Genomic DNA, 18,779 nt, shown 5'->3' with positions numbered 1-18,779 from the left:
ATGAGATCGATTCCTTGATTTCTCTTTCTGTTGCTTCATTATTGGTGTATAGGAATACAACCAATTTCTGTGCATTGATTTTATATCCTGAGACTTTGCAAATTCATGGACCAATTATAGCAGGTTTTTTGTGGAATTTTTTGGGTTTTCCATATAGAGTATCATGTCATCTGCAAAGAGTGAAAGTTTGACCTCCTCCTGGCCAATTTGGATGCCTTTTATTTCTTTGTGTTGTCTGATTGCTGAGGCTAAGACTTCCAATACTATGTTGAATAACAGTGGCTAGAGTGGACATCCCTGCCTTGTTCCTGACCTTAGGGGGAAAGCTCTCAGTTTTTCCCCATTGAGGATGATATTAGCAGTTGTTCTTTCATCTATGGCTTTTATAATCTTGAGGTACGATCCTTCTATCCCTACTTTCTTGAGGGTTTTTATCAAGAAAGAATGCTGTATTTGGTCAAATGCTTTCTCTGCATCTATTGAGAGGATCATATGGTTCTTGTCCTTTCTTTTATTGATGTGACGAATCACGTTAATTGTTTTGTGGCTATTGAACCAGTCCTGCAACCCAGGTATAAATCCCACTTGGTTGGTGAAAAATTCTTTGAATATATTGTTGGATCCAGTTGGCTAGTATCTTGTTGAGGATGTTCATCAGGAAATGGATCTGTAGTTCTCCTTTTTATAGGGGGTCTTTGTCTGGTTTTGGAGTCAAGGTAATGCTAGCTTCATAGAATGAGTTTGGAAGATTCCCTTTGATTTCTATTTTTTGGAACAGCTTCAAAAGAGTAAGTGTTTTACCCTGGAAAGCCATCTGGCCTTGGACTTTTGTTTTTTGGGAGATATTTGATTACTAATTCGATGGTTTTTACTGGTTATGGTCTGTTTAAATTTTCTATTTCTTCCTGTTTCAGTTGTGGTAGTTTATATGTTTCTAGGATTTTTTCCATTTCTTCCAGATTGCCCATTTTATTGGCGTATAATTACTCACAATATTCTCTTATCATTGTTTTAATTTCTGCTGTGTTGGTTGTGATCTCTCCTCTTTCATTATTTTTTTTTTTTAACGTTTATTTATTTTTGAGACACAGAGAGACAGAGCATGAACGGGGGAGGGGCAGAGAGAGAGGGAGACACAGAATCAGAAGCAGGCTCCAAGCTCTGAGCCCGACGCGGGGCTCGAACTCACGGACCATGAGATCGTGACCTGAGCCAAAGTCAGACACTTAACCGACTGAGCCACCCAGGCGCCCCTCTCCTCTTTCATTCTTGATTTTATTTATTTGGGTCCTTTCCTTTTTATTTTTGATCAAACTTGCTAGAAGGTTATCAATTTTGTGAATTCTTTCAAAGAACCAGCTTCTGGTTTTGTTGATCTGTTGTACTGTTTTTTTGGTTTCAATAGCATTGATTTCTGTTCTAATCTTTATTATTTCCTGTCTTCTGCTGGTTTTGAGTTTTATTTGCTGTTCTTTTTCCAGCTCTTTAAGGTGTAAGGTTAGGTTGTATATCTGAGACCTTTCTTCTTTCTTTAGGAAAGCCTGGATTGCTATATACTTCCCTCTTATGACTGCCTTTGCTGCATCCCAGAGGTTTTAGGCTGTGGTGTTATCATTTTCATTGGCTTCCATCTACCTTTTAATTTCTTGGTTAGCCCATTCATTCTTTACTAGGATGTTCTTTAGTCTACAAGTGTTTATTGTCTTTTCAAATATTTTCTTGTGGTTGATTTTGAGTTTTATAGCTTTGTGGTCTGAAAATATGCAGTGTGATCTCGATCCTTTTGTACTTGTTGAGGGCTGATTTGTGTCCCAGTATGTAATCTATTCTGGAGAATGTTCCATGTGCACTGCAGAATAATGTATATTCCCCTGCTTTAGGATGAAATGTTCTGAATATATCTGTTAAGTCCATCTGGTCCAGTGTGTCATTCAAAGCCATTGTTTCCATGTTCATTTTCTGTTTAGATATCTATCCATTGCTGTAAGTGAGGTGTTGAAGTCCCCTACTATTATGGTATTATCAATGAGTTTCTGTATGTCCATGATTAATTGATTTATATATTTGGGCGCTTCACGTTGGGGTCATAGGTGTTTACAACTGTTTGGTCATCTTGGTGGATAGTCCCCTTAATTATGATATAATGTCCTTCTTCATCTCTTGTTACAGTCTTTATTTTAAAATCTAGATTGTCTAAGTATGGCTACCAGCTTCCTTTTGGCGACCATTAGCATGATAGATGGTTCTCCATCCCTTTACTTTCAATCTGAAGGTGTCTTTAGGTCTAAAATGTGTGTCTTGTAAACAGCATATAGATGGATTCTTATCCATTGGATAAGATGGATGGATAAGATTGTTTTCTTATCCATTCGGTTACTCTACATCTTTTATTGGAGCATTTAGTTCATTGACATTTAGAGTAAGTACTGAAAGATATGAATTTATTGCCATTGTGTTGCCTGTAGAGTTGGGAGTTTCTGGTGATGTTCTCTGCTCCTTTCTAGTCTTTGTTGCTTTTGGTCTTTTTTGTTGTCTTTCATCTTTTCTTGCCTCAGAGAGTCCCCTTAAAATTTCTTGCAGTGCTGGTTTAGTGGTCACGAACTCCTTTAGTTTTTGTTTGTCTGGGAAACTTTTTATCTCTCCTATTTTAAATTACAGTCTTGCTGGATGAAGAATTCTTGGCTGCATATTTTTCTGACTCAGGACATTGAATATATCCTGCCACTGCTTTCTGGTCTGCCAAGTTTCTGTGGATAGGTCTGCTATGAACCTCATCTGTCTTCCCTTGTAGGTTAAGGACTTTTTTTTTTCCCCTTGCTGCTTTCTTGGTTCTTTCCTTATCTGTGTACTTTGTGAATTTGACTATGACGTGCTTTGTTGATGGTCGGTTTTTGTTGAATCTAATGGGAGTTCTCTGCGTGTCCTGGATTTTGATGTCTGTGTCTTCCCCAGGTTAGGAAAGTTTTCTGCTATGATTTGCTCACATAAATTTTCTACCCCTGTTACTGTCTCTTCATCTTCTGGGACCCCTTGTTATTCCTTTTTAATGAGTCGCTGAGTTCTCTAATTCTTATATTATGTTCTTTTGCCTTGGTTACCCTCTTTTTTCCTGCTTCATAATTATTGATAAGTTTGTCCTCTATATCACTGATTCACTGTTCTACTTCATGCATCCTTGCTGCCATGGCATCCATTGGAAACTGCAGCTCAGTTATGGTATTTTTATTTCATCCTGACTGGCTTTTATTTCTTTTATCTCTGCAGGAAGGGATTCTAATCTGTTTTCACCCCCAGCTAGTGTCCTTATTATCATGATTCTAAATTCTTGTTCAGACATCTTGCTTGTATATATATCGATTAAGTCCCCAGCTGTCATTTCTTCCTATCCTTTCTTTTGGGGTGAATTCCTTTGTTTTGTCATTTTGGAAGAAGAAAAAGAATTAATAAAATAAAAATTTTAAATTAAAAACAACACAAAAAAAATCAAATAAAGGATGCTAGGTCCTAGGTTGTTTTGGTCTGGTTGTTGAGAGAGGCTTGATAGAATAGAGGAAGAAGGGAAAGAAAATAAAGGGAAAAAAAGGAAAATGTTTGAAAATTTAAAAAATGAATACAATAAAGTAGAATAAAATGAAATGATGAAAGTAAAATGGAACAAAAAATTCACAAAAAAGTAAAAAATATTTTAAAAATATAAAAAGAAGCAGCCCTTCTAAATGTTTAGGATTAGAAATAACCTGTAAGCACTTGTACTAATACCAAAGCACTACAAAATGCAGACCAAAAAAACAAAACAAAAACAAACAAACAAACAAAAAGCACCCCAAAGAGCAGTGTCAAACACCAGTGTCAATTTCCCTGAGATTGTGTAGTGTTTACATATAATCCTGCATAAAATGAGATAGGATGACAGTATTTTTTAAAAGTTATTTATAGTTTAATGATTGAGAGCTGCATTGTACATGAATGCCATCTATGGGGTCACTGATGATGCATGATTTTGTGCATTTATCTAAAATATGTTTATCAAAATTTGAAGTCTACAGTTAAGAGTTATATTTGAAAAGACGTTCAAATTTATTTATTTTGAGAGAGAGAGAGAGAGAGAGAGAGAATTTTAAGCAGGCTTTGTGCTGTCAGCATAGAGTCCAACACAGGGCTTGAACCCATGAACCATGAGATCATGACTGAAATCAGGAATTGGATGTTTAACCGACTGAGCCAACAGGCACCCCTATATTTGAAAAGACTTTAAGGAGACAACCCACATATTTGAGTGAACACATATTTCCACTGAGGAGAAAAGTCAGAAAACCAGACAGTGATGAAACCCATGAAGAAAATTAATACACTTTGAAAAACTTTCTGATTGTAAATATTTGACTTTAATTTAGAATGTCAGAATGTAATTCTAGCAATTACACAGTTTATCAATATCCTAAAGAGAATTTCTTGCACTTATTTGAATAAAATAGGATGCTTCTAAGTGCCCTTTAATTAGAATAATTTTTTCCTTAAAGGGAGAAGAATGTTTCTTATTCAATATATTTCCTTAAAAGAGTATTTTATGGTGATCATGGATTTATCATTTATCTCTAAATGTTCTTGCTCCTCTAACATTCTTCAGCTGAGTATCTTTAAAGTGTATATAGGAAGAGGGTACCTGGATGGCTCAGTTGTTTGAGTGGCTGACTTGATTTCTGCTCAGATCATGGTCCCAGGGTCATGAGATGGAACCCTGGGTTCTCAATCCCACTCCCTCTGCCCCCTCCTCCACTCCTGTGGACTCTGTCTAAAATTTAAAAAAGAGAGAGAAAGAGAGAATAACAGAGAAACGAGTGAGGAAACAGTTCTAAGACAATTGAATTTTAGGCACAGAAATATTGTTGAAGGTACTGGAGTGTATGATCCTAAGTGTGAATATTTTCCTTGTGAACTGCTTGAATACACAATATGGACACAGTGCTGAATGCCCATTGACTTGTTTACTTTCCCCAACCTTCTTTTCTTTTTCAAAAGGTGTCCAAGGTACATAGAACCACAAAATCTAACAAGGGTTTCAGAATTCTTCCTCACGGGACTCTCAGATGATCTAGAACTGCAGCCCCTCCTTTTTGGGCTGTTCCTGTCTATGTACCTGGTCAGCGTACTCGGGAACCTGCTCATCGTCCTGGCTGTCAGCTCTGACCCCCACCTCCACACCCCCATGTACTTTTTCCTCTCCAACCTGTCATTGGCTGACATCGGTTTCACCTCTACTACCATCCCCAAGATGATTGTGGACATCCAAACTCAGAGCAGAGTCATCTCGTATGTGGGCTGCCTGACTCAGATGTCTTTTTTTATGCTTTTTGGATGTTTGGATAGTCTCCTCCTGGCTGCAACGGCATATGACCGGTTTGTGGCAATCTGTCACCCCCTGCGCTACTTGGTCATCATGAACCCTCGCCTCTGTGGCTTGTTGGTTTTGGCATCACTTTTCATCAGCGTTTTGGTCTCCCAGATGCACAATTCGATCGTGTTACAACTTACCTACTTCAAGGATGTGGAAATTTCTCATTTCTTCTGTGACCCTTCTCAACTCCTCAACCTTGCCTGCTCTGACACTTCACCAATAACGTAGTCATGTATTTTGTTGGTGCCATCTCTGGCTTTCTCCCTATCTCAGGGATCTTTTTCTCTTACTATAAAATTGTTTCTTCCATTTTGAGAATCCCATCAACAGGTGGGAAGTACAAAGCCTTCTCCACCTGTGGCTCTCACCTGTCAGTTGTTTGCTTATTTTATGGAACAGGACTCGGGGTGTATCTCAGTTCGGCTGTGTCAACTTCTCCCAGGAAGGGTGCAGTGGCCTCGGTGGTGTATACTGTGGTCACTCCCATGTTGAACCCTTTCATCTACAGCCTGAGGAACAGGGACATCCAAAGGGCCATGCAGAGGCTCCTCAGCAAAATAATCTAATCTCAGTACTGTGCTGTCCATTTGGAGTATAGGTAGGAAAATGCAGTAAAACTAACCTAGACTTGCAAATCCTACCTCTCTCACCATATCATTTTTTTAGCTGTCATGGCTTTCACCCCTCTCCTTGCTGAACATTTCCATATTGCTTTTTTTCATATGTCTTCAGTGGGACAGAGAAAATATTCTGGGGTCCTTTGTATACCATAATCATTGCATGACTGAATCCTATTATATCTGTGGAGATTCTGTGCTTTAGCATTGGTGATCCAAGCATCCCAGAAAGATGAGAGGTTCTCTTTTTATACATTTAAATCACATTTCCCCTGCAGTTCTTGTGTATTTTCCATACAGATTTCTCATTTATCCAATCAGGTTATGTGGGAGGATTCATGTCACTGGTTGTCAAACTTGACATTCATCCATTCATTCATTCATTCATTCATTTATCCTATTTATCCTTTCTTTCATTTATATTCAAGTATAATTAACATACAGTGTTATATTAGTTTCAGGTGTACATTATAATTATTCAACAATTCATACATTACTCAGTGCTCATTGTGATAAGTGTACTCTTAATCCCCTTTATCTGTTTCACCCATCCTCTCACCCACCTCTCCTTTGGCAATCACCAGTTTGTTCTCTGTATTTAAAAGTCTGTTTTCTTGTTCATGTTTTTGTTTGCTCATTTGTTTTGTTTCTTAAATTCCACATATGGGTAAATTCATATGGTATTTGTTTTGACTTATTTCACTTAACATTAAACCCCGTAGGTCCATCCATGTTGTTGGAAATGGCAAGATTACACTGCCTTTTTTTATGGCTGAATAATATTCCATTGTATATAAATATACCAGTTCTTCTTTATCCATTCATCTGTTGATGGACATTTGAGTTGCTTCTATACCTTGGCTATTATAAATAATACTGCAACAAACAGAGGGGTGCAAATATATTTCTTAAAATTAACTAATTAATTTAAATTCAAGTTAGTTAACATATAGTGTAGTATTGGTTTTAGGAGTAGAATTTAGTGATTCGTCACTTACATATAACACCCAATGTCCATCCCAACAAGTGCCCTCCTTAATACCCATCACCCATCTAGCCCATCCCCCTACCCACCTCCCCTCCAGCAAGTCTCAGTTTGTTCTCTGCACTTAAGAATCTCTTATGGGTTGCCTCCCTCTGTTTTTATCTTATTTTATTTTTCCTTCCCTTCCCCTATGTTCGTTTCCTTTGTTTCTTAAATTCCACACATGAGTGAAATCATATGATATTTGTCTCTCTCTAACTGACCTATTTTGCTCTATTTCCATCCACGTTGTTGCAAATGGCAAGATTTCATTCTTATTGATTGCCAAGTAATATTCCATTGTTTATACATACCACACCTTCTTTATCCATTCATCAGTCTATGGATATTTGGGGTTTTTCCATAATTTGGCTATTGTTGATAGCACTGCTATACATTGGGATGCATGTGCCCCTTCAAATCAGCATTTTTGTATCCTATGGATAAATACCTAGTCATGCAATTGCTGGGTCGTAGGGTAGTTCTATTTTGATTTTTTGAGGAACCTCCATACTGTTTTCTAGAGTGGCTGAACCAGTTTGCATTCCCACCAACGGTGGAAAAGTGTTCCCCTTTCTCCACATCCTCACCAACATCTGTTGTTTCCTGCATCGTTAATTTTAGCAATTCTGAAAGGTATGAGATATCTCATTGTGGTTTTGATATGTATTTGGGCATGCAAATATCTTTTCAAATTAGTGTTTTCATTTTCTTTGGGTAAATACCCAGAAGTGGAATTGCTGGATCGTATGGCAATGCTATTTTTAGAATACGGTTTTCCACAGTGATTGCTCCAATTTGCATTCCCACAAACAGTGCAGGAGGTTTCCTTTTTCTCCACGTCCTCAATAATACTTGTTACTTCTTATGTTTTTGATTTTAGCCCTTCTGACAGGTATCAAGTAATTTGCATTTCCCTGATTAGTGATGGTCAGCATACTTTCATGTGTTTGTTGGTCATCTTATGTCTTCTTTGGAAAAATGCCCATTTTTAATTTAAAAAAAGTTTTTGGGTGTTAAGTTGTATAATTTCTTTACATATTTTGGAAATCGACCCCTTTGTTGGATATATCATGTCCTCTATACTCATCTTTGGCAGTGACACTAATATCTCCTCTACCCACTATGCTGACTTCAGTTTAATAATATTTTTGCTACTGCCCAAATATTAAAAGGCCCCAATACTCACCTTCTCCTTCTCCAATACATTTCTTCTACCTACTTGCCATTTGGCCACTACTCATCATGGCAGCGGGAATTGGAAACTGGAAAAGAAGAGAGCACATATCACATTTTACTACACAAACATAAATGCCTTTGGTTTTCCTATTCTGTGTCCTATAAATTCATCTTTATCATGACCCTAGTATCCTTTCCCCCTACTAATGTCTTTATACACCCTACTCTGAAATAACTTCAGTTTAATAACACAGTTTTTCTATGGGCTAACTATTCTAAATGCCTTAACACCCCACCTCTCCCTCTCATATCTACCTCTACTTATCTGTCATGTGCTCTCCCCTAAAAATACCTTCTGTCATTTATCCACACACAGGTAAATAGCATTCTTTCCAGTATCCAATTTGATTGGGTATACCCTAAAGTTTTCTTCATATCACTTAATGACAAACTAATCTCCATATTCCTCAGCAGAGAGATCTCTGAGTCAGGAAGGATGCTTAGAGGGAATTTAGAAGGTTACATCCCACTATCCACATACATCTCACTTTATCCACTAGAAAAAAAAAAAAACAACAGATAAACCAAAACCACAGTTTATTTATGTCTTTAAAAGCTGAGAATACAGAAATCTAAAGAAAATAGATTCTAGAGTGAGTTGATTCCTCTCTAGTTGGAAGAAATCAGAACCGCTGGGGATATTTGTTAAATTTGGCCATGGAATAGCTGCAAGTTGGCTTAAAGTTGGTGGAGGGGCTCTCATGGTGCCACAGAAACCAAGGAGTCTACTTGAGATGGCATGACCAGAAGCAGTAAAGTGGGGTCTGCAGAAGTGCCCAATGGAGAAGACGTTCTACCTATTTGCCAGTGTGTCTCCTAGGAATTTTTGTTGTGTGACAAATTCGGGACTATACTGGAAAGCATACAGAAATGACCTGAGTCTTGAAGTGCTTGGAGCACAAAGTTCTTATGGAGGATGAGACTTGTGTGATAAGCAGTACTTGAGATGTTTCCAATGATCCCCAACTCCTGGTTTTCTGGTTCTTGTGTATTTCCCTCCCCCTGAGTGTGAAATAGACATAGCGACTCACTTCCAACAATGAGAATGTGGAAGAAATGTTGGGAAGTCACTTTTGGGAATAGGGTGAAAAAAAAAAGATTTCTTCCTACCGCCTCTCTCTCACTCTTTCAGTTGATCATGTTGATGGAACCCAGTTGCCACGTTATGAACTGCCCCATCAAGAGGCCTGAGTGTGAAGGAACTTAGGGAATTCTTTGGCCAACAGCCTGCAAACATGTGAATCCTACCAATGGCCCATGAACGAGCTTGTAAATGGGTTTCTGCCTGTCAAGACTTGAGATGATAACAGCCTTGGCCAACACCTTGATTATAACGTTATGAGAGGCTCTCTAAAGTATTGAAGTAAAATATCAGTTACAAAATAAATATGTGAAAATCAATAGTTTCCTAGTATATCAGTGTAACTCAATTAGAGAGAGAGAGAGAAAAAAAAGAGAACTAAAGTCTCATTCAAATTAGCCAAAAAATAAAAATAACCCTGTGAATCTCCAACATATAAAATGCCAACCTGGGGCACCTGGGTGGCTCAGTTGGTTAAGTGACCCACTCTTGATCTTGGCTCAGATCATAATCTCACAGTTTGTGAGTTCAAACCCCACATCAGGCTCTGTGCTCATGGTGTGAAGCCTGCTTGAGATTCTGCCTCTCCTTCTCTCTGCCCCTCCCCCCACATGTGCTTTCTCTCTCTCTTTTTCTCTCAAAAAAAAAAAAAAAAAATTAAAAAAAATGCTGACCCAAGTAAGAGCTAAAAAATGAAAATAAGAAGTTATCTTTAGAGACAACTATTAACTGGGGCACCTGGGTGGCTCAGCCCGTTAAGCGTCTGACTTCAGTTCAGGTCATGATCTCACTGTTGTGGGTTCAAGCCCCCCACCAGGCTCTGCGCTGACAGCTCAGAACCTGAAGCCTGCTTCAGATTCTGTGTCTCCCTGACTGCTCCTCCCCTGCTCACACTCTGTCTCTCTATCTCAAAAATAAATGTAAATAAAAAAATAAAAGAGAAAGGCAACTATTGACTGAGAAAATGGAAATAGTATCACATTCTCTGTATAGAAGACCTAATTCTGCCTAGATTTCATGATTCATATATAATGGATTTACAGATATCAAAATCTCATATTGAGTGATTCAATTGAAAATAAAGTCTGAATTTTATGTTAAGATCCTACAACTTGGAAGTAAGAAGCAAGGCGTAGAGCTGAACTTCTTCCAGAGGAGAGGAAGGACCTAGACCCTTCTAAAGATACTCATTTGTTCCCCTTTGTCTTCTATTAACATTAGCAAGTCCTTAGAGATCGGGACAACATGGACCAATTGGCTAATTATAAGCTTTGTGTATTGAGCCTCCAAAGTCATACAGTTGTAAATAATTGGCAGGTGCCTCCAGCTGTTTAATTTGACAGTTCTAATACAGTGGCTCCATACCTGTGTCTCCTCCCCTTGTGGGCATCTGCATAAGAAGGTCCCAGCCAAGTCTGTCTTCCTGCCTGTCCTGAGGAGGGACTGTGAACCTTCATCATACACCCGACAGGAGACCTGTACTCCTCCATCATGCTCCAGCAGAGATGCATTCCCGCCCAGTAAGTGCTGAAGGGGACAGTGATTGGAGGAGGGACCATCAGGAACATTTTTTCCTCAACAACACAAACATGATGACGCTTGGGATAGACAGATAGGAGGGCATCAGTATATAAACCTTCAGATGAGAGCCCTGTGAAATTTATTTTCTGGGTTCTGGTGGAGGTGTGAGAATTCTCATTAAGAGTTCTTCTGGGGCACCTGGGTGCGTCTGTCGGTTAAGCGTCCGACTTCAGCTCAGGTCATGATCTTGCAGTTCTTGGTTCAAGCCCCAAGTCGGGCTCTGCGCTGACCGCTCCGAGCCTGGACCCTGCTTCAGATTCTGTGTCTCCCTCTGTCTCTGCCCCTCCCCCACTTGCACTCTGTCTCTCTCTTTCAAAAATAAATGAACATTTAAAAAAATTAAAAAACAGTTCTGCTTCCACTCTCACTGGTTCTGGCTCTTGTTGACATCTGCCCCACCATATAGCCGCAGATGGATCTCTCTAGCCTTTTCCTAAGCTACTCCAAAATGATCATGAAGGAGATTATGATGATTACAAGGAGAAGAATGACATTAACCATTAACCACAACATAGTGTGCTTTTACTGGGGGCTTCCTAAGTGCCAGGCTCTGAGATATGTATTTTATGTATCTTGTTTGATTTCACCTGCATAAGTTGTCCCAAATGATAAATGCTCACATTATTATTATTTTATATAAGGAGAAAGGAGAACAGAATTTTATCTAACTTGTACCAGGTCATAAGTCAGAAAGGGTTGATGCCATGTTTGAATCTGAACATCAGACCAGTATTCCCCCCCCCCCCCCCCCCCCCCCCCCCGGACAACCCAAAATGGTCATTTCACTTCCTTGTCAGTCCTGGCAGAGACTTCTTGCTCTTCCCTTTAGGGGTTTCTGGTAGACCACAGTTGGAAAGCAGTCAACTTCCTGCATCAACTATGGGAAGAATGGCTGAGATCACAGGCAATGATCTTAGAGAGTTGGCACACAGTTCTTCAGGGGAGATCTTTCTCTCTCTCTCTCTCTCTCTCTCTCTCTGTCTGTCTGCCCCTGTTCCTGGATTTTCCTTCAACTGTCCACTTCCTCTACCATTCTTATAATAAGCCTACTCAATCACGAAAGGAGGCAAAGTCAGAGTCTTGGGTCTATTTCTACTTAGGAAACTGAAAACAGTTAAAAAATATGTCTCAGATGTACCTATAGTTAAAATCTCTGTACCTCTGTTGAAAACTTTCAGAAATTATAGAGACAAGGAAGTTCATGGGACTCAGAGAATAACAATTTAATTTTGAATCCTGTCTGCTCCACTTATTATTAGTGTGTTATAGGTCAGGTTCTTGGTATCTCTGAGACTTAGAATTGTTGTCTAAGTTGATCCCTAATTGGTACAACTCAACTGAAAAAGGATTAAACAAACAAAGGATGCCCTCTATGCAATAAGTATGTGATGAGTGCATAAAGTAAGGGCAAATTAAATTTTAGAATTTTTATTACTAATAATGATAAGGTTAACTATCATGTCATTGGACTTAAATATCTGATGACCTGAGGTTATGATTTCCCTACAGTTCTAACAGTACATTTTACTTTTGTTTACACAAGTATATCTTTCACATATGGAGAGAAACAACCAAGTCTCATTTATTTCTGAATCCCCGGAGTCTATACCTTTTTGGCACAGGGGAGCCATCAAAAATTTAAAAATCTCTGTTAAATGTAGGGTAAACCTTTCCACTGTTCACAGAAACAAAGAAGAAACTATCTTCATAGTCATCAATGTTGGATGATTATACATACTTAACTAAACTGTGTTTTTCAAAATTTGAAGTCCACCAAAGCCAAGGATAGAAATTACATATTAAATGACTTTTAGAAGACAACCAACATCAAATCATTGCTTACCTCCATGAAGGAGAGAAGAAAGAAAATAAAAAAATGATAAAACTCATGAATATAACTAACAAAATATTTTCTGATTATGAATATTGAACTTTAATACAGAATCCAAATCACACAGTCCTGCCTTTCATGAGGTGTTTATGAATATTCTAAATGAAGAGAATATCTAGCATTGCATTTGAGTAAAGAAAGATATATTTAACTGCATCTCCATTTCTTTAAATTAGAGTGATTTTTGTCTTATTCTGTGGTTTCTCTTAAAGAAGTAGGCTTGTTTACTGTGATCATGGTTTATTACCTCTTATGTTCTTGCTCCTCTGACACTCTTCAGTTGAATTTCTCTAAAGTAAATGTATATATAGAGAGGTGAATAATGTGAAACCAATGAGGAAAGAGTTCTAAGAAATGGGATGTGTCATTGAAAAATATTTCTAAAGGCACTAGGGTGCATGTCTACAAGTATGAATATTTTACTTGTGAATTGCTTGAATATACAACATGGACACAGTGCTGGATGCCCATTTACTTGTTTCCTTTCTCCAACCCTCTTTTTGTTTTCTAAAGGTGTCAAAGCTACATAGAACAAAATCTAACAAGTGTCTCAGAATTCTTCCTCACGGGACTCTCAGATAATCCAGGACTGCAGCCCCTCCTGTTTGGGCTCTTCCTGTCCATGTACCTGGTCAGTGTGCTTGGAAACCTGCTCATCATCCTGGTTGTCAGTTCTGACTCTCACCTCCACACCCCCATGTACTTCTTCCTCTCCAACCTGTCCTTGGCTGACATCGGATTCATCTCCACCACTGTCCCTAAGATGATTGTGGACATCCAAACTCAGAGCAGAGTCATCTCCTATGTGGGCTGCCTGACTCAGATGTCTTTTTTGATCCTTTTTGGATGTATGGATGGTATGTTTCTGACTGCAATGGCATATGACCGATTTGTGGCCATCTGTCATCCTCTACACTACTCAGTCATCATGAACCCACATCTCTGTGGCTTCTTAGTTTTGGTGTCCTTTTGTGTTAGCCTTTTGGACTCCCAGTTGCACAATTTAATCGTGTTGCAACTTACCTGTTTCAAGGATGTGGAAATTTCTAATTTCTTCTGTGACCCTTCTCAACTCCTCAACCTTGCCTGCTCTGACACTTTCACCAATAACGTAGTCATGTATTTTGTTGGTGCCATCTCTGGCTTTCTCCCTATCTCAGGGATCTTTTTCTCTTACTATAAAATTGTTTCTTCCATTCTGAGAATCCCATCAACAGGTGGGAAGTACAAAGCCTTCTCCACCTGTGGCTCTCACCTGTCAGTTGTTTGCTTATTTTATGGAACGGCTATTGGAGTATACCTTGGATCAGCACTGTTGCCTTCTCCCAGGAAGGATATGGTGGCCTCAGTTGTGTACACCGTAGTCACCCCCATGCTGAACCCCTTCATTTACAGCTTGAGGAACAGGGACATCAAGAGTGCCCTATGGAGGTCACTCAGAAGAATAGGTTAATCTCAGTATGTGTGCATTCCTTTTTGAAGTGTGTGTTGAAAAAATCAGCCAAACCAAACATGTAGATCAGCAAATACTGCTTTCTGGGCCCCATTATTTTTTCAGTCTCATGGTTTTCATTCCTCTTCATGTTTCATACATGAATACTATTTTTAAAAATTTGTTTTTAATTGGATTGGAGGAGTATTCTGGGACACTTTGTACATCATAATGAATGCATGAGAAGTTCTCCTCAATGACCCTGGTATCCAGAGTGCATTCTTCCTTTTATATACTTAAAATTTATATCCTTTCCCATGGTTTCTGTTTATTTTCCATACAAATTTTGCATCTGTCAAAGTATTTATCCAGGTAATGTCTAAATACGCCATTACCGGTCCTCAATCTTGGATTTTTTTTTAAGTTTATTTATTTTGACAGAGAGAGAGAACATGAGCACACAAGTGGAGGAGGAACAGACAGAGGGAGATAGAATCCCAAGCAGCCTCTGCACTGTCAGTGAGGAGCCCAATGTGGGGTCAAACTCATGAATGGTGAGATCATGACCTGAGCTGAAGTTGGACATTTAACCGACTGAGCCCCCCAGGCACCCCCCAATCATGGATTTTATAGAATATGCTGAGAAGTTTTATAACTAATGATGACTGAGTCTCATCACCAGAGATTCTGATCTAGTTGGACAGGTGTGTGTCTAGGTATGAGGATTTTTTGAAAAGCACCCAAGATGGTTTAGTTGTGAGTTGCTAAAGAGATCAAGCTCAAAAGTCTAAGTTATAAAAAACGTACTGTAGCTCGTAGTAATGGGTTTCTTCAAATATATTGTCCTTCAACACTATAAGCTTTTCCTTTGTGCTGGTTGTTAACTCTTTCTGCTCCAAACTCATCCTTCTATACTTATCTTGTAATGCTAGAGTGGGTCTCTTGAAATCCCTGCTTTGTTTTCCATATATATATATTTTTTTTTTTCTTTCTCCAAAATTTTACTTAAATTCCAGTTAATGTATAGTGCAATATTAGTTTCAGGTGTAGAATTCGGTGATTCATCACAACAAGTGCCCTCCTTAGTACCCATCATCCATCTAGCCCATCCCCCCACCCACCTCCCCTACAGCAACCCTCAGTCTGTTCTCTACAGTTAAGAATTGTTGCATAATTTGGGGGCGCCTGGGTGACTCGGTTGAGTGCTCAACTTCGGCTCAGGTCATGATCTCACAGTTCATGAGTTCAAGCCCTGTATTGGGCTCTATGCTGACAGCTCTGTCTGGAGACTGCTTTGGATTCTGTGTATCCCTCTCTCTCTCCCCCTCTCCCCACTCATGCTCTGTCTCTATCTCTCTCAAAAATAAACAAACATTAAAAAAATGAAAAATGCGTTGTTACATATTTTTAATAATGGTCAGCAAATTATATTACACTCTAAAATTAAGTAAAGTTCACTCCTACCTCTAAAAACCCTAAGCCCTTGTATTTATTGGCTTCCATCTGTCACCACATTTTCCCATCTTTTGCTTTGTCCTGAAGTAGCTATTTACTCAACTACCTACACTTAATTCTCTTTATTAAAATAATCCATTGATTTTTTTTTCTTGCCTGAACCCTGAAAGTTAAATTATAACAGGAGAAAGGTGTGTAATAAGTTGTGTGCAGTTGGAATATTGCATAATGAGCTCATAAAATAAAGGTGGTTTTAAATATAGATTTAGGAATGTACAACTGAGATCTAAGTCCTGGAATCCTATTTCCAGTAGATGAGTGGCTCTAGTGGTGTCTGAGGATTATAAAGTTACAAATTTCATCATAAATAAATTGTACTTTGTCCTCCTTTTTAAAAATTCCTCAGCAGCAAAGGTTTATGTTGTCAGCAAAGGTGAGCTCTTTTCTTTGTCTGGTAACAAAGAGCCTGTTTAGGACTTCACTTTGTTGCCTTACTGTCTTGTCTTCTGTCACTGATAAATCAGTCTTTGGGCTCCATTTGGTATCCATCTTTCCTTAGAAATGTCATACGTAGTTTATTGGTAGTAATCTTGGTTCTCTGAAAACCTGTCCAAAAGTTACTTTAATTTACCCTGTCTTTTACCTCTATGGTAAATCATCTATCAACTACATGGATAAGGAACTTGACATTGGCGAAAGGCATGAAATTGACAGATGATGAAGCCAAAACAGTTAGCGGGAAGTTACCATCCAAGAAAAATTACCGCATTTCTATATTTGCCTATCCATTTATGCAGACCTAAGTGATGGCCAAAGAAACTTGGTAAGGGGGAAAGTGATGCTGCCTTTTTTGTCAGATGGTAGACTGTACCCAGTGGTAGCACTTTGGTTTTGTTTGTTTGTTTTTAGGTTTAGATTTAGAAGAGTGCTGAGCATGGGAAAAGACTGGAAGATTCATACAGCCATCTAAATGTGGAGTGACAACACTTGATTAGAATAGGAAACACAGAAGGAGACTGGGTGGTTCAGTCAGCTGAGTGTCTGACTTCGGCTCAGGTCAAGATCTTGTTCATGAGTTTGAGCCCTGCATCAGGCTCTGTGCTGACAGCCTGGAGCCTGGGGCCTGCTTTGGATTCTGTATCTCCCTCTCTCTCTGCCCCTCCCCCTCCCACGCTCACACTCTGTATCTCTCTCAAAAATAAATAAACATCAAAAAAAAAAAAATCCCAAAACCCAAAAAGAATAGGAAACACAGATAATAGAAAAAAATGTGGGATAGGAAAATACTCCATGGCCTGGTATTGGCTCAAAAATTTGCAAATTAGTAAGTCAAAGTTCTTTTCTGAGCCTCAGAATCCTCAGCAGCAAATTAAGTGCAACAGTGTTTATCCTCTGAGGCCATGCAATAATTATATATAATTGTGCCATGGACCAGTCAGATGGTATATGGTAATTCTTATTATAACATTAAGGAAGTTAATTTAAATAAACATTCCAGTAATTTATAAGTAACTTGATGTTACAAACAGTGTGACTTTGAGTATGACACATAACATATTTCTATTTAATTTCTTCTCTGTAGAGTTATGATAATAAGAGCATCTAAATGAGAGGCTGATTGAGAAGATATCATCAAATATAATGATAGAACACAATTTAGGATATAGTAAGGGATCGATAGGGCAGATTGTTGTAGTATATTGACAGGCCAGTGTATAGTTCCAACATACAGGCTTTGTAGGCCAAAATTTGACTTGTAACATCAGCTCTGGCTTCACCATCAGCTAACTCATTAGCTGAGTGCACTGGGATATATTTTTATAACTTTGATGGCCTCTGATCCTTCATTTTAAGTAATATTTAGCTGAAAGCACTCTAGGATTAAAAAGACAGCAGGAAAACAAAAGGGGAGGGCACCTGGGTGGCTCAGTCGGTTAAGTGTCCGACTTCGGCTCAGGTCATGTTCTTGCAGTCTATGAGTTCAAGCCCCACGTCAGGCTCTGTGCTGACAGCTCAGAGCCTGGAGCTTGCTTCGCATTCTGTGTCTCCCTTTCTCTCTGTTCCTCCCCAACTCATACATTTGTCTCTCTCTCTCAAAAATCAATAAACATTAACAAAATAATTTAAAGAAAAGTAAAAATAAAAAGACAATATGCTCATGGTAAGAACTCAATAAATATAGATATCATTATCATCATTATATCCTAAGGTTGATATATTTCTTTTTCAACTCTATTGAGATATAATTGACATACAACATTGTGTAAGTTTAAAATGTACAGTGTATTGATTTGATACACTGATATATTGCAAAGTGATTTACGACCACAGAGTTAGTTAACAATTCCATATATCACATAAGTACCATTTCTTTTTTTGTGGTGAGAACATTTAAGATCTACTCTCTCAGCAATTTTCAAGTATATGATATAGTACAGTCATCATGCTGTACATTAGATCCTCAGAATTTATTTATCTGATAGCTGAAAGTTTGTGCCCTTTGACCAACATATCCCTATTTTCCCTACCCTCTATCCCCTGGTAACCAGTTGTTTACTTTTTGTTTGTTTGAGTTTGGTTGTTTTAGATTCCACATATAAGAGATAGTATGCAGTATTTGTCTTTCTCTGACTTATTTCACTTAGCATCATGTCCTCAGGGTCCATCTATGTTGCAAATGGCAGAATTTGCTTGTTTCTTTCTTTTTAAAAAATATTTATTTATTTTTGAGAGAGAAAGAGAGAGAGCAAGTGAGCAGGGAAGGGGCAGAGAAAGAGGAAGAGAGAGAGAGAATCCCAAGCAGGCTCCATGCTGTCATTGCAGAGCCCAACACAGGGCTTGAACACTCGAACCATGAGATCATGACCTGAGCCAAGATCAGGAGTTGGATACTTAACCCACTGAGCCGCTCAGGCACCCCAAATCTTCTTCTTTCTTTTTGCTGACTAATATTCTCTTTTGTGTGTATGGATACATATTGCATCTTCTTTATCTGTTTGTCTGTTGAAGGACATTTAGATTATTTTTGTATTTTGGCTAATGTGAATAATGCTGCAATGAACAT

The 18,779-nt window shown here is 38.5% G+C and overlaps 3 protein-coding genes across 4 annotated transcripts in view; all 3 read left to right on the top strand.

The window, feature by feature from the left end:
• The window catches only part of EIF3G (eukaryotic translation initiation factor 3 subunit G), a 767,140-nt gene that overhangs the window by 468,266 nt on the left and 280,095 nt on the right, over positions 1-18,779 (top strand). The window lies entirely within an intron of this gene.
• Positions 4,830-5,961, top strand: LOC125930568 (putative gustatory receptor clone PTE01). Its single transcript, XM_049642444.1, is given in 2 exon segments — positions 4,830-5,603; positions 5,606-5,961. Coding segments are annotated over 2 exon segments (990 nt in total). The 5' UTR covers positions 4,830-4,969.
• On the top strand, positions 13,292-14,281 carry LOC125930570 (putative gustatory receptor clone PTE01). The gene is given in 1 exon segment (XM_049642446.1): positions 13,292-14,281. A coding segment is annotated over 1 exon segment (990 nt).

The sequence above is a fragment of the Panthera uncia genome, chromosome A2, assembly GCF_023721935.1.
Source record: "Panthera uncia isolate 11264 chromosome A2, Puncia_PCG_1.0, whole genome shotgun sequence".
Lineage (NCBI taxonomy): Eukaryota > Metazoa > Chordata > Mammalia > Carnivora > Felidae > Panthera > Panthera uncia.
The sequence above is the reverse complement of the archived record's forward strand: the minus strand, read 5'-3'. Positions and strand labels throughout refer to the sequence as shown.